The 22,570-nt window shown below is 41.5% G+C and overlaps 1 protein-coding gene across 1 annotated transcript in view; it reads right to left on the bottom strand.

Moving 5' to 3' along the window:
- LOC112259145 (BTB/POZ domain-containing protein KCTD16-like) overlaps nt 1-14,584 on the bottom strand; it is a 91,418-nt gene extending 76,834 nt beyond the window's left edge. The window contains exon 1 of the mRNA XM_024433893.1: nt 13,753-14,584. Coding sequence (XP_024289661.1) covers nt 13,753-14,584 — 832 coding nt within the window. The remainder of the gene's footprint in view (nt 1-13,752) is intronic.
- Between the last annotated feature and the right edge of the window lie 7,986 nt (nt 14,585-22,570).

The following is a 22,570-nucleotide window of genomic DNA, read 5'->3' as shown; positions in this document are numbered from 1 at the left end:
GGACTTCCAACGTGGCACCGTCATAGGATGCCACCTTTCCAACAAGTCAGTTCATCAAATTGTATGCCCTGCTAGAGCTGCCCCGGTCAACTGTAAGTGCTGTTATTGTGAAGTGGAAACGTCTAGTAGCAACGGCTCAGCCGCAAAGTAGGCCATACAAGCTCACAGAACGGGACAGCCGAATGCTGAAGCGTGTAAAAATTGTCTGTCCTCGGTTGCAACAGTCACTATCAAGTTCCAAATTGGCTCCTGAAGCAACGTCATCACAAGAACTGTTCGTTTGTAGCTTCATGAAATGGCTTTCCATGGCCGGGAAAACACACAGAAGCCTAAGATCACCATGCACAATGCCAAGTGTCGGCTGGAGTGGTGTAAAGCTCGCCGCCATTGGACTCTGGAGCAGTGGAAATGTGTTCTCTGGAGTGATGATTCACGCTTCACCATCTGGCAGTCCGATGGACAAGTCTGGGTTTGGCAGACGCCAGGAGAATGCTACCTGCCGGAATGCATAGTGCCGACTGTAATGTTTGGTAGAGGAGGAATAACGGTCTTGGGCTGTTTTTTATGGTTTGGGCTAGGCCCCGAGAATTCCTTTTGCGATGGTGGATACTGTTTTTGCCAGAACTCTCAATTTCTAACATGTATGAATACAGAAGTTAATCACTCAGCTGACCAGATTACCCAAGATTTTACTTCTGGGTTAACAGAGATTAACGGAGACTGGATGTCATTCTCCATCACACCTCAAGGTCATATTTCTCAAAGGCTCCTGAGTGAAGTATTTCCTTGAGACCAAGGCTATTATTGTAACCACATCACTGAAGTGAAAACACACTTAGATGTTCTCTCTCTCTCGTTCTATAGCACTGTTTAGGTGTGGCCACAACCCTTTTTGTAAAGGTAATTTCCCTAGCAGGCTGGCACCCATTCTGCCAGTCAGTCCGTTATGACTAGAAGGTTTCACATGGTGTTTTAAGGACTATAAACTTAAAAACAGATCGATACATGATTTGTCCTGAGAGCAGACGGGAAAATAAACATAAGACAAAGGAGAGGCTAAGGGAGGATCGTGAAGGAATGTATCTGCCCCCTGTGGTATTCACTGTTTACTGAATTTCTTTCAAATTGGTTTTCTTGTATCAGGTCCCCCAGAGGGATGGGAGGCTCAGGCAATTTGCCAAGCAGTCTTCCAACCTGTCAGAGGGCCCACTATCGGATGATCAATTGGACTCTAAAGATACCACAAAAGCGAGTGAACTGAAAGGAAGTATGAGTTGATAACGCTAGATGAGATTTCTTGCTTCTTCCAAACCGTGTGACCATTATGATCGACCTAATGCTTGTGTACAAGGGAAGATTCATAGTGAATAAGTTCATGTTTAGAAATATTCCGATCTTATAGTATGCAGCGCGACACATGTCCTTCGCATAGGGCTGATCAGGCTGTTGATTGTGGCCTGTGGAATGTTGTCCCACTGCTCAATGGGTGACATGTCTGGTCAGTATGCAGGCCATGGAAAAACTGGGACATTTTCAGCTTCCAGGAAATGTGTACAGAAATGTGTACAGATCTTGCGACATGGGGCTGTGCATTATCATGCTGAAACATGAGGTGATGAGGGTGTATGAATGGCACAACAATGGGCCTCAGGATCACGTCACGGTATTTCTGTGCATTCAAATTGCCATTGATAAAATGCAATTGTGTTCGTGGTGCGTAGCTTATGCCTGCCCATACAATAACCACCATGGGGCACTTTGTTCACAATGTTGACATTAGCAAACCGCTCGCCCACACAACGTCATACACGGTGTCTGCCATCTGCCCGGTACAGTTGAAACCGGGATTAATCTGTGAAGAGCACACTTCTCCAGCGTGCCAGTGACCATCGAAGGTGAGCCTTTGCCCACTGAAGTCGTTTACGACGCTGAACTGTAGTCAGTTCAAGACCCTGGTGAGAACAATGAGCACGCAGACGAGCTTCCCTGAGAAGGTTTCTGACAGTTTGTGCAGAAATTCTTCAGTTGTGCAAACCCACAGTTTCATCAGCTGTCCGGGTGGCTCGTCTCAGACGATCACACAGGTGAAGAAGCCGGATGTGGAGGTCCTGGGCTGCTGTGATAACACGTGGTCTGGGGTTGTGAGGCCGGTTGCACATTCTGCAAAATTCTCTAAAGAGACATTGGAGGTGGCTTATGGTAGAGAAATTAACATTCAATTCTCTGGCAACAACTCTGGTGGACATTCCTGGAGTCAGCATGCCAAATGCACAACTGTTGCATTGTGTTGTGTGACAAAACTGCACCTTTTAGAGTGGCCTTTTATTGTCCCCAGCACAAGGTACACCTGTGGAATGATCATGCTGTTTAATCAGCTTCTTGATATGTAAACAAATTTGTGCACATCATTTGCAAGAAATAAGCTTTTTGTGCATCTGGAAAATTTCTGGGATCTTTTATTTCAGCTCATAAAACACTTTACATGTTGCGTATATATTTTTGATCAGAAACTATATACAGTATATATATACAATACCGTGTGAAAACTCTGGACATGCCTACCTATTCAAGGGTTTTTCTTTATTTTTACTATTTTCTACATTGTAGAATAATCGTGAAGATATCAAAACTATGAAATAACACGTATGGAATCATGTAGTAACCAAAAAAGTGTTAAACAAATCAAAATATATTTTATATTTGAGATTCTTCAAAGTAGTCACCTTTTGCATTGATGACAGCTTTTCAGACTCTTGGCATTCTCTCAACCAGCTGCATGAGGTAGTCACCTGGAATGCAATTCAATTAACAGGTGTGCCTTGTTAATTTGTGGAATTTATTTTCTTCTTAAGGCATTTGAGCCAATCAGTTGTGTTGTGACAAGGTAGGGGGGTATACAGAAGATAGCCCTATTTGGTAAAAGACAAAGTCCATATTATGGCAAGAACAGCTCAAATAAGCAAGGATAAAGACAGTCCATCATTACTTTAAGACATGAAAGTCAGCCAATATGGAAAATGTCAAGAACTTTGAAAGTTTCTTCAAGTGCAGTCACAAAAACCATCAAGCGCAATGATAAAACTGCCTCTTATGAGGACCGCCACAGGAAAGGAAGACCCAGAGTTACCTCTGCTGCCTAGAATAAGTTCATTAGAGTTACCAGCCTCAGAAATTGCAGCCCAAATAAATGCTTCACAGAGTTCAAGTAACAGACACATCTAAACATCAATGGTTCAGAGGAGACTGTGTGAATCAGGCCTTCATGGTTGAATTGCTACAGAGAAACCCCTACTAAAGGATACCAATAATAAGACGAGACTTTCTTGGGCCAAGAAACATGAGCAATGGACATTAGACCAGTGGAAATCTGTCCTTTGGTCTGATGAGTCCAAATTTTATATTTTTGGTTCCAACCGCCGTGTCTTTGTGACACAGACTAGGTGAACAGATGATCTCTGAATGTATGGTTCCCACCGTGAAGCATGGAGGAGGTTTGATGGTGTGAGGGTGCTTTTCTGGTGACATTGTCAGTGGTTTATTTAGAATTCAAGGCACACTTAACTAGCATGCCTACCACAGTATTCTGCAGCAACACACCATCCCAACTGGTTTGCCCTTAATGGGACTATCATTTGTTTTTCAACAGGAAAATGACACAACACACCTCCAGGCTGTGTAAGGACTATTTGACCAAGAAGGAGAGTGATGGAGTGCTGCATCAGATGACCTGGCCTCCACAATCACCCGACCTCAACCCAATTGAGATGGTTTGGGATGAGTTGCACCACAGAGTGCTGGAAAAGCAGCCAACAAGTCTTCAGCATATGTGGGAACTCCTTCAAGACTGTTGAAAAAGCATTCCAGGTGAAGCTGGTTGAGAGAATGCCAAGAGTCTGCAAAGCTGCCATCAAGGCAAAGGGTGGCTACTTTGAAGAATCTAAAATACAAAATATATACATATAAAAATACTATTTTTTGGTTACTACATGATACAATATGTGTTATTTCATAGTTTTGATGTATTTGCTATTATTCTACAATGTAGAAATTGATAAAAACAGAGAAAAACCCTTGAATGAGTAGGTGTGTCCAAACTTTTGACTGGTACTGTACATAATATTATAAAGCCATGACAATATTATGTCTCACTCCTTTCTCATTCTGCGGACATGTCTGTTTTTCTTTCTGATCTGGTTGTTGACCTTTAGCGTCAGGGCTAGGGAGGGCAGCATATCTTCTGAGTAAACACACCAGGCAATCCCTCTGCCTGCCTGGCTCTGTCATGACCCAAATCATCAGCACACAACGAGTTGGGTCAGAGGACACTGTGATCCTTTTCCCCTTCCCATTGCAGAAGTGACTTCATGAAACCCAACATCATATTACAAGGAACCAAGATACAGTAAAGAAATTCATTAGCGCAAGCAAGGTTCGAAACATTGGTCTTTGGTGTTCATTAACTTGAACAATATGCAAATGTACGGTTCACTACATACATTTATTTGGTAAGCTTGCATTATAGAGCAGCATTAGCAATATGGCAGAGTCATAAGAGTATCTGTGTGAAGTAGAACAGCACCCGTAACTGCTAAGGGGAAAATAACGAGGTAATGAAGCATTGCACTGAGAGGAGAGTAAAAGAACAGCACCCTGGCTCTGTATGCTTCAGGTGAAGTAAAAAATCTATGGAAATGCAGCATACTCCAATACTGGAGAGGGCACTCGGCCGAGCTATCTATCTGCACAGTGTTTTCATGCTCTAAATGCTGCAAAAAGAGCACAAACGCTCCAAAAATAGAGTGGACATTAAACTCCCTTGATTGCAGAGTGCATCTCTTTTGTAGGTCCTAGTCTAGTTAGACAGTGAATGATGCTGCCTGGAAATGAGACAAACCTATTCTGGAACTACTAATGCAGCAGGCTGTGTGGCTGTTAGCATTATGTCTGTCTCTGCAAGCACGAGGGAATAGTTCACCCTCTGTAGGAGTTCAAGGGAAACCAGACATGAGAGGAGGATATCGGGAGGAGCTGAGCACAAAATGCTACTCAATATTGTGTTTTAGACAGAAGGGAAAGCTGGAAACATAATGATAAAGGTTTCCTTAAATTGGCCTTGGTGCAATATAAATCAGGACAATGCTACAGATTAGGACAGATCATTATACTATATGGGTTTAGCACGTACACTACATGACTAAAAGTATGTGGGCACCGGCTAGTCAAACATCTCATTCCAAAACCATGGATATTAAAATGGGGTTGGTCCCACCTTTGTTGCTATAACAGCCTCCACTCTTCTGAGAAGGCTTTCCAGTAGATGTTGGAACATTTCTGCGGGTTCTCAGCCACAAGAGCGTTAGTGAGGTCAGGCACTGATGTTGGGCGATTAGGCCTGGAGCGCAGTCGGCATTCCAATTCATCCCAAAGGTGTTCGATGGGGTTGAGGTCAGGGCTCTGTGCAGGCCAGTCAAGTTCTTCCACACCGATCTCAACAAACCATTTCTATATGGACCTCACTTTGTGCACAGGGGAATTGTCATGCTGAAACAGGAAAGGGCCTTCCCCAAACTGGTGCCACAAAGTTGGAAGCACAGGATAGTCTAGAATGTCATTGTATGCTGTAGCGTTTTAATTTCCCTTCAAGGAAACTAAGGGACCTAGCCCGGACCATGAAAACCAGCCCCAGACCCTTATTCCTCCTCCACCAAACTTTTGAGTTGGCACTATGCATTCGGACAGGTAGTGTTCTTCTGACATTCGCCAAACCCAAATTAGTCCGTCGGACAGCCAGATGGTGAAGCGTGATTCATCACTCCAGAGAAGTTTCCACTGCTCCAGAGTCCAATGGCGGAGAGATTTGCACCACTCCAACCAACGCTTGGCATTGCGTATGGTGACCTTAGGCTGGGGTCAGGCCATGGAAACCCATTTCACGAAGCTCCCGGCGAACAGTTCTGGTGATGACGTTGCTACAGAGTTTGGAACTCTGTAGTGAGTGTTGCAACCCAGGACAGTCAATTTTGACACTGTACGCACTTCAGCACTTAGTGCTCGTGTTTGCCTACCACTTCGCGGGTTGTGCCGTTGTTGCTCCTAGATGTTTCCACTTCACAATGGCTGAAACCTTTGAAGGGGTGTCCACATACATAAATAAACAAAAGTATCTGTTCTTATCTCACTGTTTTACCGTTTTAAAAGCTTAAACAGTGTTGACCATTTCTGTATTGCAGGCTATTTCCTGAGGGTCCAGGGGCCTCATTTATAACCTTTGCGTAAATTTCACACAAAATATCTGCGTGCGCAGTTTCTGAAAAATCAGGCATGAGATTTATAAACTTGCCGCATGATTCCCATTATAAATCAGACCTGTCGTAAAACTATGCAGGTGCGGCAGGGTAGCCTAGTGGTTAGAGCGTTGGATTGGTAACCGGAAGGTTGCAAGATCAAATCCCCGAGCTGACAAGGTACAAATCTGTCATTCTGCCCCTGAACAGGCAGTTAACCCACTGTTCCTATGCTGTCATTGAAAATAAGAATTTGTTCTTAACTTACTTTCCTAGTTAAATAAAGGTTAAAAAACAAAATGCCTCCTTTTATGGTGACAATGACAGCCTTTATTTGCTGTATAATTTGGAAATATTAGCATTAGGCCACGGCATGTAAAAAGACAAATTGTTGTTCAATATTTATTTTATCAATAGATTATTGGGTTTAAATGTCCCGCCTTGGTAAAGGCTCTGAGATTAAATAGGCAATGATGCCGTGCTCTTATCACACAACAATACTGTAGCCGACTCATAGTGACAAATATTGTACATAAACTACTTTCCGTTTCTGAATGAGAAAACAACGGCAAATTGTTATGAACCTGTCAGCAGACCATTTGAATTCAACGATGGTTTATATCGACTTTTCCCCCAACCTAAATACGATGGACTGCCCACAAATTCTGAAAAATTGTAGGGCAGGCTACAAAAAAAAAGTCCATTACAGTACTCACAGTAGTTACAGTTACATTTCTAGTGTGTTTTTGTTCAACTTGACTTTTTATTTAAAAAATATTATTGTACTACTGATATTGATTACTGCATTGTTGGGAAAGAGCAAGCAAGAAAGGCATTTCACTCTAGGCTACTTGTGCACATGACAATAAAAACTTGAAACTTGATACATAGGCCTACTCCAATGTAAATGTGAATGTATACCGTCATTATAAACCGCTCTGACTATGATATTGCAAAACTTGAACTACATATAGCCTATCTACTTATGAGATGCAATTACATGAGAGATGTGCATGGTAATTTGTAGTATGGCCCCTTCGGGAATATGAACCCATCAAAGACAGAAAAGGTGAGAAAATAAAATAGGAAAAACGTTTCATATGTCTAATTCTAAGATTCCTATGTCTAATTATTTAAGATTTGAAACATAAAACACATAAATGTTTCGCTCTTCTCACTAATGCCAAATGGTTGCATTCTTGTTAATATGTTTTTCCTGTTTTTATTTTTTTATGAATAAGCTTTTCATCATATCTCCCATTAAAACAAAAATACTTACTGTACTTGCCAGCTTGAAATAGAATATTTCCACCACTAGCAGATGAGCATATGCATATAGTCTAAAGTTTGCAGGAGGTGAGCACATTCTCAAGTTCACATTTTATAAGTGCCAACTTCTGCTTGAAAACTGTTGTACGTATGCAAGGTTTATTACACGAGACGGGTAATGATTAATAAAGTGTAGCTCTGCACTGAAATGTCAGCCTGTAACATCACTAATTCCCTAACATGAGATTCAGGGGTGATGGATTTTGATAATTGTCTGCTCTGTTTGCCTGTTTCTCTCTCTCTCTCTCTCTCTCTCTCTCTCTCTCTCTCTCTCTCCCTCTCTCTCACTCTCTCACTCTCTCACACACACACAGAGCTGAACATGCTGATCTCACAATTAGTGGCATACCTCTGGGGCATCTTCACATTTACCCAGTGAGACAATTTACCATGGCCCTGCTGACGTCTCATAGTATTGAAATAACAGGTTCTAAAGCCAGTACATCATTGCCTCCTGAGTCCTGATGCAAACACATGAAATATTCCATATGTTTGTTAAGTGTAACACAAGGGATGAGAAATCCAGAGTACATAGGATTTGTATCTAAAGGCTCAAGTATCTAGCTCTTTGAAGCATGTAAGGGGACCTTCAAGGCGGGCACATATGTATTACAGTTTTTCTCAATTGCTAAAACACTAAAACCCATTGGCTGAACAAAGTTCTCAGTTGCCTGGACTCATTTAGCTAACTATGCAGTCTGTTGTCAATACCTTAAACCATTTCACATGGTAAAACACAATTTGCAGATCTCACTTGGACTTTTCAGCAAAACTCTAAACACAATCTCATAACACATTCTACACTCTAATTTTTTAAAATGTTACCATTATTTAACCAGGCAAGTCAGTTAAGAACACATTCTAATTTTCAATGACGGCCTGGGAACAGTGGGTTAACTGCCTGTTCAAGGGTAGAACAACAGATTTGTACCTTGTCAGCTCGGGGGTTTGAACTCACAACCTTCCGGTTACTAGTCCAACGCTCTAACCACTAGGCTACCCTGCCGCCCCATGTCATCCATACTGGTAAACACAAGTGGCAACAATCAAATACAAATAGAGAACATATGTCATTGATTGAACACAACCACTCAAAATTGATTTAACCTGTTTCAAATGATGCGACAACCAAAATAAGCCAGTTCAGAGAGCAAACAGGTTGTTGAAGGTGGGAAGGAGAAAGTCTGAGAATGGATACTGTAGTACAGTGTATTGTAGGCTGTATACTGTACAATGGACAAATTGTATGGCCCTGAACATTGTGCTTTCCATTTATTAACAGTACTGACTGCTCAATAGATTGACTGGTTGGAGGTTCATATCAACAAAGAACAAGAATTACAGTATCACAGAGACAAGTTTGTGAGATGCAGGGTACAGTACTGTAAAAATAGGGGTACAAAGAGGAGGAAGAACAAAAAACAAAATTGCAAAGAGCAAAGCAGAGTAGTAATTTCTGATCAATTTTGAGCTACTATGATAGAACATGTTTTCGTTCATCAAAAGACAATGACGGAAAAATATGAATATGGTTTTAGATTAAAAATGTACTTCTCCCTGAGAATTGTATGTTTTGAACAATGTGTTTTCTATTTTCCAGTGTATTGTTTACTGACTGCTTAAGAGTGTATATAATTTTGATCACTTTGTTTACGATTTGAGAGCAGTGTTTGATGTTTCATTTTGCAAGAGGAGTAAGAGGTTATGTAAATAGTGCTTGAAGATGAGGTTTTGTGTTTAATGTTTTCAGGAAATGGAGCAAGGTTTCAGAAATTGTGTTTTAGCAATTGAGAAAAACTGTATTATTATTTTGTTTACCTTTATTTTAAAAGGGAAAACATATTGAGACCTAGGTCTCTTTTTCCAAATGTGCCCTGCACGATACAACACAAATATACACATTATACACAAAATATACAAAGAATACACATTAAAACACAAAACTACAGTCCTGTGAAGCACAAGTAAAACATCACAAATCACCTCGATAAACTGTTACATTCCTCCACAAATAAGTCCACAATCAATACTCTAAACTGGCCTAGCGGCAGCAGAACATTACGGTGAAATGTATTCGGATTTTTGTTCCGGCAACACGGTACTTTAAAAATCAAAGCAGCTTTACCTACAGTGTAGCTCGGTGGAGACCCTTAGGAACCTCAAGAGTTAGCCAATCCTGTGAACAAATTAGGCAACTCAGCTGTCTATATGTCAACAGCAATGCTAGATAAGATGGGAGTTTATGAAGTAGGGCCTTGTAAACAAAAAGGGAATCATGTAGAGATATATGGACCTATAGCGAAGTCCAGCCAACCTTTTGATCCAGGATGCAGAGATGAGTATCAAAACTGTCACCTGTCACCAGTGGCTCACTATGACCAACACACACAGTGAGACTACAAACCACAATATCTGTCATCCATGGGATTATAAAAATTGAAGAAGTAAAGAAGAAATAAATGTATTTCAGCATGTGCTATACAGCCATGATGCCTCTGGTCACAGATACATATGGAGTTCAGGTTTCAGGATTAAGGGCTGTATTCTTACTAGAATCTTGATCCATTTTAAGAACTACAACTTCTAAAATCCATGTCAACATTCCCACAGGTCATCAAGCTGTAGTATAGAGTGAATGATTTGCATTTGTTATATACGTAAGACATGGATGTGAAGCTATGCCACAAATGAAGAACAACCGAGGTGTCGAGATTGAGATTCTATTGAATAAATATTAAAAAATAAACAATATTATCCTGCCCCAGCCATTGAACAATAAGACACTGTATCTACAGCATATACAGCGTTTCAGAACATGTATATTGGTCCCACAAGTGTTACATTTTTTCTATCTCAGGAACCTCCCTCACAGTTGCATAGTAGGCAGAAATTATTCAACATACCAAAGCAAAGAAAATTGCATATCTAAGTAAATGTGTTTAAGTGAGCGTGGAGCATAATCTCTTTCTGAATGAGGCTCATTTTTCGTTGGTGGGCCCATTGCACTTCTTTTCTCTAGATTTATGACGAGAGTAACGAGAGTAACTCCTCACTATGCAGAAATCGCTCCACCATATCCTGGTTGCTAAAATTCTAATAGTTCGCCTAATTTCAGTTTATGTGACAAAACAAGCAAGTAGTATAGTGTAGAGAATCATTGTTCCATCTAAACCGCTGTGAAATATATTTTCCAAATAACAAAAATATTGCCTTTTCAACCGTTTGAAGCTGGTGTACAAAACCGAAAGATGCATATTTCCATGTGAATATTTTTTGGTCACCCAAAAGGTTACATATTGCAGCTTTAAATGTGATGGGTATGGGGGTCAGTCAGTATTATAAGGAAAAGTCTCATCATCATGGATATATCCACATTCAAAAGTTCCCTTTGTTATTCTTATGGGTAGCCTCTGGCTAGAGGTTGGTGACATGTTCTACCGTGGTTTAAGATGACATTTCTTGCTAAATAAGATTTATCGACTTCATCATTTTCTTTACGGATTAGCAACCTACTCCAACCTCAACAGACATTCAATAATGCAATAGGCCAAACATAATCTCCCCAAAATTGTATATATGCAAATTTCCCAGAAATTGTCATTGAGATGATTTAGACTTTTTTTTAAAACAAATGCTTACGTTATTTTCCATACCCTGCCCAAGCCTAATTCCCGGTGTTATGCTATGCATTGCAGCATCAGTGTGCTTGTGAAGAGTCACTCCAGCAGCTCTTTGTGCTATTATCTGCGGCACCACAGAGCACTTACTTACTCACAATAGCCGAAGCATCTGCCGTTTCAATCCAGAAAATGGACTATGTAATCTCTCCCTCAACAGGTCTTTCTTAGTCAAATGCACAGCAGCTCCAGAGTTCCTAGGACCCCCTTGGGGCCTGGGATTGCAGTCATTAAACAGTTTGGAGAGCAGGTCAAGGATCAGCCAGATAATCCAGTCCATCTTTCCCCGATATCCTTCCTCTCTCCTCAACCCTCCCTCCCTGGTTCTGTCTGAATAATGCAGACTTTGGGATCAGTGGCAGCTCCCCAGACAGACTGGACTGGGAAGCAGCTGCACCTATGAAGCGCAGCCTTTGAGCTGTCACGCCCCATCTCCAGCTAAGCAAATCGGTTTAAACAGGCAAACAGCATTGTGCTCCTTCCCAAAATGTCACACCAAAGTTTTACTGCGAAACGCTTGATGTATTACTTTTGCAGTTGTTCAAGCTGAAACCGGTACAGGTGTGTTTGTGTGGTGCCACTCTGGAAAGGTGCAAAGGCCTTGAATGTGTCTTCCCACCTACCGCTACACATTACAGGAGAATTGTTAATTTGTGTATACTAAGCTAATAGTGTTCTTTGTCACACATGACTTACCATCACCATATGAAACGGCATTCGCAATTACCACATTTTCTGTAACGTAATAATTTTTTGTATTTATTTACGTCAAGAGGAAGGACCAAGACAAACGGTTTAGAAATTATTATTTTGCCCCCAAAAATGATTGCATGATTTACTATGTCTTCGGGCATGCAGGTCCCAGCAGTGAGTCCTCCGACTGTCACTGAAAATGATTGATTATCAATCACTCTAACCATGCGACAAATTGGTAAATAAATGTGACTGCCGTGGATAGCAGGCGACGCAGACACCGAGACGGAGCAGCGATGCCTATAAAAGGCAACTGGTGCGCTCTGCCAGGGGCGACGGGGGAGCAGGAGAGTGCTAGGGAGGCAGAGAGGGTGAGCAGACAAACAAGAGGCTGTCACTGACTTCATTGATTTCACTGCGTGCCTTCAACCTTTACAAACTTCCTGTGTGCACTCACAGCTAAATATTGGTTGACGGGATCCACAAAGCAATGTTATTTCACTGTAAACAAGGAGAGGTCTTTGGAGCTTACAAATATACATGGTATCGCTAGAATGTGCGTTTGTGTAGTACAGAGACCAGACAGTGTCAAGTGCATGCTACTCATCTGTACTGCATAAGTCGTGACACAGGTTTAGCTTTCGTGGAATTGTATCTACTCCTTTTCTGAAGGAATAATCTCTAAATTGTTGCACCTGTTAATCAGGGAACTTAATATGCTCCCAACATACAGTGCTTATTGGTTGCAAATTATTCAAGGAAATGACACGTACTAGGCAAGTCAGTTAAGAACAAATTCTTATTTTTCAATGACAGCCTAGGAATAGTGGGTTAACTGCCTGTTCAGGGGCAGAACGACAGATTTGTACCTTGTCAGTTCAGGGATTTGAACTTGCAACCTTCCGGTTACTAGTCCAACACTCTAACCACTAGGCTACCCTGCCACCCCATGTACTTGAGAAAATCTTGGCTCAATATGTTTTATGAGCTCAGAGTGGAATGCAGTCCCAGTATGAGCTTGCTTTGCGTTCTACCTTTTGGCAGGGCCTATGCAGCCAAGGAACACCTCATATACTGTCACCTCTGAGTATATGTGGTATTTTGTTGCACCATAAAATATTTTGAGAGCCCTTATAAAACCCATCATCTTACATCTTACAATGCCTCAAAATGAAGGCTTGGAGAGAAATGAAGAGAGGCCGCAGCGCACTCAGTATGGAAGATGAATAGCACTTCCCAGGTAGGAGTGTCTGGGAACAAGTGGGTTTAGACCCATGGGGGAATACAACAGAGCAGTAAGAGTGCAATTAAAAGGAGTGAACTCAAACTAGATTAGTTCTTGAGTGGGCAGACAGACATGTCCTCAACGCTTCCCGGCATTCAAACTACACATTCTGTTGCTCAATTTGTAGTAGGCTATTTTCAGTTGTGTTTTTCATGGAGTGGATTGGAACATACCATTTCCACAAAAGATACACCGTTTGGCAAGCATTGATCACTGGCACTCACACTCTCATACACAGACAGGGACTGAGTGACTATCTCTGTGCATGCATGATATATGTGTGTGTGTGTGTGTGTGTGTGTGTGTGTGTGTGTGTGTGTCCACTCTCAGTGCTACTTCAAAAGCAGGATGCTTGGGGAAAACTTGTAAAGCAAGTGTGCCTTCTAGTGGTGACTTGGGAGGGCTTGGGACTATTTCACATGGGATGTGTGTAGAGTTACATTGGTACCTGGTAGAAACGAAAGTAAAAACGAAAGCAACTTACGATAGAAGATGTATTCAGTGTAACTTGACCAGATCTTGTCCTCTGTGTGTCGATTCACGGAGGACGCTGTGACTGAAGAGTTACAGGCAACCATCTGGAAACCACACTCTGACAGGATGTCAAATGATCTCTCAAGGTGTTTGAACTTCAGGTAAAACCTGGAAGTATATCGATCCGGTGTCCTGTCTGGGTCTCGACTCTCATTCAAGGTCTCGCCAAAAACTTCCTTGGCTAACGCGACCCTCCCACAAATCAAAATCCGCGGGACCCTTCTGAATTTGGCGTCAGTTTGACTCTCTCTGCCCACTGTGCAAGAGCCCCTGTAACCAACTGTAATGAACCCACTTTTTCTGTCCGCCGGGACCAGTGATGACGGCGGACACATCTTGTGGTCGCTGCCATGAGAACCATCTTCAAAATCACTGTGGAAGTATTCGTCTGGACTGTGTTTTAAATCTTCGGGGGTCAATAGTTTGACCATGTCTGACAACTGAAAGTACTCCGCCTCTTTCCTAAGCCTCCCCTTCTCTGGAAAATGGTCGGGCAGTACAACTTGTTTGTCTCTGAGGAAGTCCAGAACATATCGAAATAAAAATCCATCTCTGTCGATAAAATAGCGTCCCTTAGGGTCCCGCGCCAAGTCGTTAGTGGCATCTTTCTTGGGTGAGAATATTTTTCCCAGCAAGGAATTCGGGGTGCTTACTAACGTTGCATGACGTGTGTAATACACCTGTCCCCCAACGTTTAATTCTACAACATCTGGGAAACTATTCTGAACAGATCCTTGGTCTTTGGACGTAGGGTTAGTCCTACAGTTTCCACTCAATGCCATTGTTTCCGTCATGATTGACTAAAAACTCCACCGAATTTTAGATGGAAACGGTAGATTGATGTCCAAAAGTTGCTATTTTACTGGTACTAAAACAAGGTATATTTGTGTTTAAAATGTAAAATTAAACACACTGAACATAAATTATGACAAATGTTTCTTATTAAGTCAGTCATTCACCTACCAGTCGCTGCAGTCTTAGAAAAATAGCATAATGGTGGATGTCCACGAAACCCACCTCAAAAGATAACAGAAAAACAGTGTTTTGAGACTACAAAAATATATACAGACGCATCAAAGGTGTGTACCACAACAGCGTGCATCAGTTGCTCTGCCTCCATTGCCCATGGGAGAAAAACATTGCCGAGGGAAATGACTGAGGTTCATGAGAACCCCCGCGGCCAGATCACATAGAAACGCTGTCAAACGGAACATGAGCTGCCTTGCTTCTGTTTGCTAGAGCAAAATGAATAGCTTATAGATGGCCCAATACTCTACATAAATGCACAAATATATCTACAACATATTCAATAGAAAAACTCCTCACAACAACTTCTAAAGTCCAAAGGGAAAGATATCGTTATCACCGGCGTTTTATCTCTAACTTCCTTTGAACACGAGTAACTTCACAGAGGTTGCATCCACTCCGCCCTGATGAGTCCTGTAGTGTGTAGTGCTCAGATTGTGCTGTTAGCGGTCGGAGGAACAAATTGTGTCATGGTTGTGGGCGCGCTGAGGCTGCATAGCGGGAGCTGTCGGAGGAGCTGAAACGATTCTCCCCGTCCCCTCCAAGCAAGGTGGTGCAGCGTAAAAAAAAAACGTCTCAGCTGATGTTGCCTCAATGGTGCAGGGATAAACCATAATAGGTAATACATAATTACATCATCTTAAAGGAATATACTGAAATATATATATATCGTATATTGAAAGCTACCTTTCACCTTTTTTTTATGTCGACCTCTGATAAAATTACAGTATAGGTTAAACTTGTGCCAACTGAAAATTATCCAACAAGATTACGTTTCAACAGCCAACACCCAATCCGAGTGCAATCATTTCTCCGTTATCTTAGTCCATAATAGGTTTTTGTGAGTATTTAAAACGGAAGCGATTTCAGGCTCGAAAAGAATGGACCATTGTGTTGTCAACCATAGTAGGCCATTATGATAGAAATAAATACTTAACAGTAGCCCATCAATTTGCATTGTACTTGACTGGTCTGGTGTGGCAAATAGCTACTGCCTCAACTGTTAACATTCTGATTATGCAACAGCGCCTCTTGCAGTTATGTTCGACGCTCTTAAATAAAAAATAATTTCAGGACCACGGACAGCTTCACCAGCTCACAGGCACCTTGCATGCAACTCCAGTTTGCGGCACGTGCACATTTCAGCATTCTGTTTGTTGAAACTCAACGTGTTGTAGACTGTCTTAATGTCTCTACATTTGTTGATACGATAGTGGAAATAGTTATCTTGGATATAAGTGTTTGAGGGGAACAAGGCAATTATTGATACAACAAATAATTAGGCCTACTTTTTCACAGACAGGGCTAAATGCTATTGGTTTTATAAGCCAAGATTGCACAAAGTACCCAACCACTTCATGTTGGGTATAACTCCACAATATGTTCAAGATACCTTTATCTAGGCATCCATTTCATAACAAAAGGTAATACTGCTACTACTTTATTAGATATAAGTTCACTCTTTGGATTTGGACTTGGTTGGACATGGTTGGCCATCCCAGCAGTCATTGTTAATGGGTGTTCATATTGCCCAATATCCCACAAGAACATTTTACTGCAGTGGGCTAAATCAGGGTCACACAGAGTGTTTCTTAGTAGTCTTAAAACAAATCTACTTTGAAACAAAAGCATACACCTCACACACATGGTTATGGGCTTTAAAAAGAAGACACCTGTACCATGTCAGATAAGGAAGTGAAATGTATAAAATGTTGTGCTTGCATCCCAATATTACACTTTATATACATCACAGAAGACTGAAATATAACAAAACCGTTTGACATATAAAGAATTTAAAAAAAAACAGAAAATGTGGTGTTTCTAATATTGATTATTTATGAAATTATGAAAAATATTAATAACATCCACCCATGAGGCCAGTAGGTCATTTGACCGCAGGAAAGGCCTACTAAACCTGAGTGGAGAGATACTCTCATTCTGAGCACTTTCATTTCAGAAGAACCTACCACCAATTTTAATATTTGATGGATTCCTCCACTTTGTAACTTTCATCAAGTGATTAAAAAACGCTCCAGTGGTTTACGCTGGATGATACTCGGCTACCTCAAAAGGCCTATACAGTAAATGGAAGAGATGATACAATTGCCCTCTTTAAAAAAAAAAGTCCACTCTAAGTGTTTGTTTTTCTACTTAATGTTGTCCTGTGGTATTTCTGAAGACCTGCTGCTCCTCAGAGAGTGGGCCTTCCTGAGACCTCTGTGCACTCCGTCAGAAGTAGGCCATGGCTGTAATCATAAATACAATGTCATGTGCTTCTATTTAAAGTGATATGACCATCTGTAAGGTGTTATACTGTTGGTGCAGTAGGGCTATGGCAGTTTCAAATGAGATACATTGGAAATCAACATTATGCTCTTTTATTTCCATGTCTTGTCTCTCCATGCAGAACTGAAAGGGTTTGTTCAATAAGAACTTAGGTAAGTTTACTTAGCAGAATAATCTATCATCATCAGACACCGAGGAGCAGGTCTAGATCTACTTTACCATTGGCTTCCTCTCAAACCACAACCCCTCTATAGGGGGGGCTTAATGGAAGTATATCAGAGAGGCCCCCTACTCACTCACATCTCTACAGACAGAGCCTATGATGTACGATGACTTACTCATTCACTTCAGCATGATTTTGGGGAGTGTACTTGGGTGCTTTATGCCCAGATGAATCCCGCTCTGCATTTCCTTGCACTGCTTCAGTCACTTGAAGCAGGGGATTGGGGCACCTCAGAACCATGTGGGAGAGCTCTTACAAAAAAGTATAAAATAAATCACATGAAAAAAACATGGTTTTCGGACATTTGTGAACAAATCACTTTCTTGTTTTTTGGTCAGACACGTAGTATTCAGACAAGTGAAGTTTCACATGTACATTTTTCACATGTGATTTCCCCTCCTGAAAAAAATGTTCCCCATATGTGACATTTTTTTAACGCATTTATTTCCTGCATTTGGGCGTTTTGAATGTAGTCACCCTAATTCCACCGGTAGAAACATTGCTACCATAACATTATTTCAATCCCAAATGTGAATCTGAAATTCCACATATGAAAGTGAGATTTCCACAGTTAGAGTTTTCTTACATGTGAAACTGCTAATTTTATGGGTTTTTATAAGGGAGATTGAAGATGAACCGGCGCCTGGGAGGAAAAACGGACTATAGAGCTGAGAAGCAGATAGATGGCAGCATGTCCCTTTTTTCAGCAGTTATCAGTGAACCTGATAAGAGTTATTGGGGGGATTGTGTCTGTGCAATAAGTCTGCTGGTTGTCAGGTTGGTATTACCCTCAGAAAAAAAAATATGAAGAAATCCCAATGTGAAGAAAAACATTTTTTTTATTTTCATGAGTCAGATACATGGTTTTCGGACATACTGTATGTGTGAGGTTTTACATGGATTTCTCACATGACTCAGACACATGTGCCCAACATTTTACATGTGATATTCCAAGTTTCACATTTGTGCTTTGGTAAGAATGGTGTTGCATTCCTACAACAGAGTTCCAGACACTTGTAGAATCTATGCCAATGTGCATTGAAGCTGTTCTGGCTCGTGGTGGCCCAACGCCCTACTAACTTCTTATGGCTGCAGGGGCAGTATTGAGTAGCTTGAATGAAAGGTGCCAAGAGGTGCCCAGAGGTGCCCAGAGTAAACTGCCTGCTCCTCAGTCCCAGTTGCTAATATATGCATATTATTAGTAGTATGGGATAGAAAACACTCTGAAGTTTCTAAAACTGTTTGAATGATGTTTGTGAGTATAACATAACTCATATGGCAGTCCAAAACCTGAGAAGAAATCAAAACAGGAACCGGGAAATCTGAGGTTGGTCAATTTTCAATTCAGCCCCTATTGAATACACAGTGGGATATTGGTTGTTGCACTTCCTAAGGCTTCCAATAGATGTCAACCGTCTTTAGAAACTTGTTTGAGGATTCTACTGTGAAGTGGGACCGAATGAGAGAGGAATGAGTCAGAGGTCTGCAAGCAGTCACGCGCTGGTCACCCGCATTTCACATGAGAGGTAGCTGCGTTCCTTTGCTTTTCCTGAAGACAAAGGAATTCTCAGATTGGAATATTGTTGAAGTTTTATGTTAAAAACATCCTAAAGATTGATTCCATATATCGTTTGACATGTTTCTACGGACAGTAACGGAACATTTTGACATTTTGCCTGCAACTAGGGAACACGCTTCATGACTTTGGACTTGTTTACCAAACGTGCTAACAAAAGTAGCTCTTTGGACAAAAATGATAGACATTATTGAACAAATCAAACATTTAATGTGGAACTGGGATTCCTGTGAGTGCATTCTGATGAAGATAAGTTAATTTTTATAATGCTATTTATGACTAATGTTGACTACCCAATATGGCGGATATCTTTTTGGCTGCTTTGTTGTCTGAAAGCTGTACTCAGATTATTGCATGGTTTGATTTTTCCGTAAAACTTTTTTGAAATATGACACAGCGGTTGCATTAAGGAGAAGTGTATCTATATGTCCATGTTTAACAATTGTATTTTCATCGACATTTATAATGAGTATTTCTGTAAAATGATATGGCTCTCTGCAATATCACCGGATGTTTTTGGAACTAGTGAAAATAACACGACAATGTATACTACGTTTTTTTAATATAAATATGCACTTTATCGAACAAAACATACATGTATTGTGTAACATGAAGTCCTATGAGTGTCATCTGATGAAGATCATAAAAGGTTAGTGATTCATTTTATCTCTATTTGTGCTTTTTGTGACTCCTCTCTTTGGCTGGAAAAATGACTCTGTTTTTCTGTGACTAGGTACAGACCTAACATAAATGTTTGTGGTGCTTTCGCTGTAAAGCCTATTTGAAATTGGACACTTTGGTGGGATTAACAACAAGATTACCTTTAAAATGGTATAGGATACATGTATGTTTGAGGAATTTTACTTATGAGATTTCTGTTGTTTGAATTTGGCGCTCTGCACTTTCACTGGCTGTTGTCATATCAATCCCATTAACGGGATTGCAGCTCTAGGTTAAGACACTTTATGTTGGTGTTTGCTTTATTTTGGCAGTTACCTGTAATATTTTGTAGGATGGTAAGTTGGTGGTTGAAGATATCCCTCTAGTGGTGTGGGGGCTGTGCTTTGGCAAAGTGGGTGGGGTTATATCCTTCCTGTTTGGCCCTGTCCGGGGGTGTCCTCGGATGGGGCCACAGTGTCTCCTGACCCCTCCTGTCTCAGCCTCCAGTATTTATGCTGCAGTAGTTTATGTGTCGGGGGGCTGGGGTCAGTTTGTTATATCTGGAGTACTTCTCCTGTCCTATTCGGTGTCCTGTGTGAATCTAAGTGTGCGTTCTCTAATTCTCTCCTTCTCTCTTTCTTTCTCTCTCTCGGAGGACCTGAGCCCTAGGACCATGCCCCAGGACTACCTGACATGATGACTCCTTGCTGTCCCCAGTCCACCTGGCCATGCTGCTGTTCCAGTTTCAACTGACCTGAGCCCTAGGACCATGCCCCAGGACTACCTGACATGATGACTCCTTGCTGTCCCCAGTCCACCTGGCCATGCTGCTGCTCCAGTTTCAACTTCCACCTGACTGTGCTGCTGCTCCAGTTTCAACTGTTCTGCATTATTATTATTCGACCATGCTGGTCATTTATGAACATTTGAACATCTTGGCCATGTTCTGTTATAATCTCCACCCGGCACAGCCAGAAGAGGACTGGCCACCCCAAATAGCCTGGTTCCTCTCTAGGTTTCTTCCTAGGTTTTGGCCTTTCTAGGGAGTTTTTCCTAGCCACCGTGCTTCTACACCTGCATTGCTTGCTGTTTGGGGTTTTAGGCTGGGTTTCTGTACAGCACTTTGAGATATCAGCTGATGTACGAAGGGCTATATAAATAAATTTGATTTGATTTGATTTTGATTTGATTTATTATACATTTCTCTTAATCTCTGAATATTTACTGTTCAATACAAAATAGGGCTGTCAAACATTTAAAAATGTAATCAAGAGAATCCCAGGATTTGCTGTGGTTAATAACAATTAATCACAAATTAAGAATTTGATCAAATTGAGCTGTTATTTAAGATTTTTACATAAAAAGCTTCCAAGAATATTGAAGTCTTGATTTTGTCCAAAATAACGGTAAGCAAAATCAAGTAAATTGATAAAGCACACTTTCTTTAACCTCAATGTCAACATGTTTTGACATTGCATAGTTTTCTTAGCTGTATATACAGTATATCACAAAAGTGTGTACACCCCTCACATTTTTGTAAATATTTGAGTATATCTTTTCATGTGACAACACTGAAGAAATGACACTTTGCTACAATGTAAAGTAGTGAGTGTACAGCTTGTATAACAGTGTACATTTTCTGTCCCCTCAAAATAACTCAACACACAGCCATTAATGTCTAAACCGCTGGCAACAAAAGTGAGTACACCCCTAAGTGAAAATGTCCAAATTGGGCCCAATTTGCCATTTTCCCTCCCCTGTGTCATGTGACTCGTTAGTGTTACAAGGTCTCAGGTGTGAATGGGGAGCAGGTGTGTTACATTTGATGTCATCGCTCTCACACTCCCTCATACTGACTGGTCACTGGAAGTTCAACATGGCACTTCATGGCAAAGAACTCTCTGAGGATCTGAAAAAAAGAATTGTTGCTCTACATAAAGATGGCCTGAGCTATAAGAAGACTGCCAAGACCCTGAAACTGAGCTGCAGCACGGTGGCCAAGACCATACAGCGGTTTAACTGGACAGGTTCCACTCAGAACAGGCCTCGCCATGGTCGACCAAAGAAGTTGAGTGCACATGCTCAGCGTCATATCCAGAGGTTGTCTTTGGGAAATTGACGTATGAGTGCTGCCAGCATTGCTGCAGAGGTTGAAGGGGTGGGGGGTCAGCCTGTCAGTGCTCAGACCATACGCCGCACACTGCATCAAATTGGTATGCATGGCTGTCGTCCCAGAAGGAAGCCTCTTCTAAAGATGATGCACAAGATAGCCCGCAAACAGTTTGCTGAAGACAAGCAGACTAAGGACATGGATTACTGGAACCATGTCCTGTGGTCTGATGAGTCCAAGATAAATGTATTTGGTTCAGATGGTGTCAAGCGTGTGTGGTGGCAACCAGGTGAGGAGTACAAAGACAAGTGTGTCTTGCCTACAGTCAAGCATGGTGGTGGGAGTGTCATGGTCTGGGGCTGCATGAGTCCTGCCGGCACTGGGGAGCTACAGTTCATTGAGGGAACCAACATGTACTGTGTGACATACTGAAGCAGAGCATGATCCCCTCCCTTCGGAGACTGGGCCGCAGGGCAGTATTCCAACATGATAATGGCCCCAAACACACCTTCAAGACGACCACTGCCTTGCTAAATAAGCTGAGGGTAAAGGTGATGGACTGGCCAAGCATGTCTCCAGACCTAAACCCTTATTGAGCATTTGTGGGGCATCCTCAAACGGAAGGTGGAGGAGTGCAAGGTCTCTAACATCCACCAGCTCCGTGATGTCGTCATGGAAGAGTGGAAGAGGACTCCAGTAGCAACCTGTGAAGCTCTGGTGAACTCCATGCCCAAGAGGGTTAAGGCAGTGCTGGAAAATGATGGTGGCCACAGAAAATATTGACACTTTGGGCCCAATTTGGACATTTTCAATTAGGGGTGTACACACTTTTGTTGCCGGCAGTTTAGACATTAATGTGTGTTGAGTTATTTTGAGGGGACAGCAAA

The sequence above is a fragment of the Oncorhynchus tshawytscha genome, linkage group LG09 (genome assembly GCF_018296145.1).
Source record: "Oncorhynchus tshawytscha isolate Ot180627B linkage group LG09, Otsh_v2.0, whole genome shotgun sequence".
In the NCBI taxonomy this organism is placed as follows: Eukaryota; Metazoa; Chordata; class Actinopteri; order Salmoniformes; family Salmonidae; genus Oncorhynchus; species Oncorhynchus tshawytscha.
Note: the sequence above shows the minus strand (reverse complement) of the source record. Positions and strands in the feature narration are given on the sequence as shown.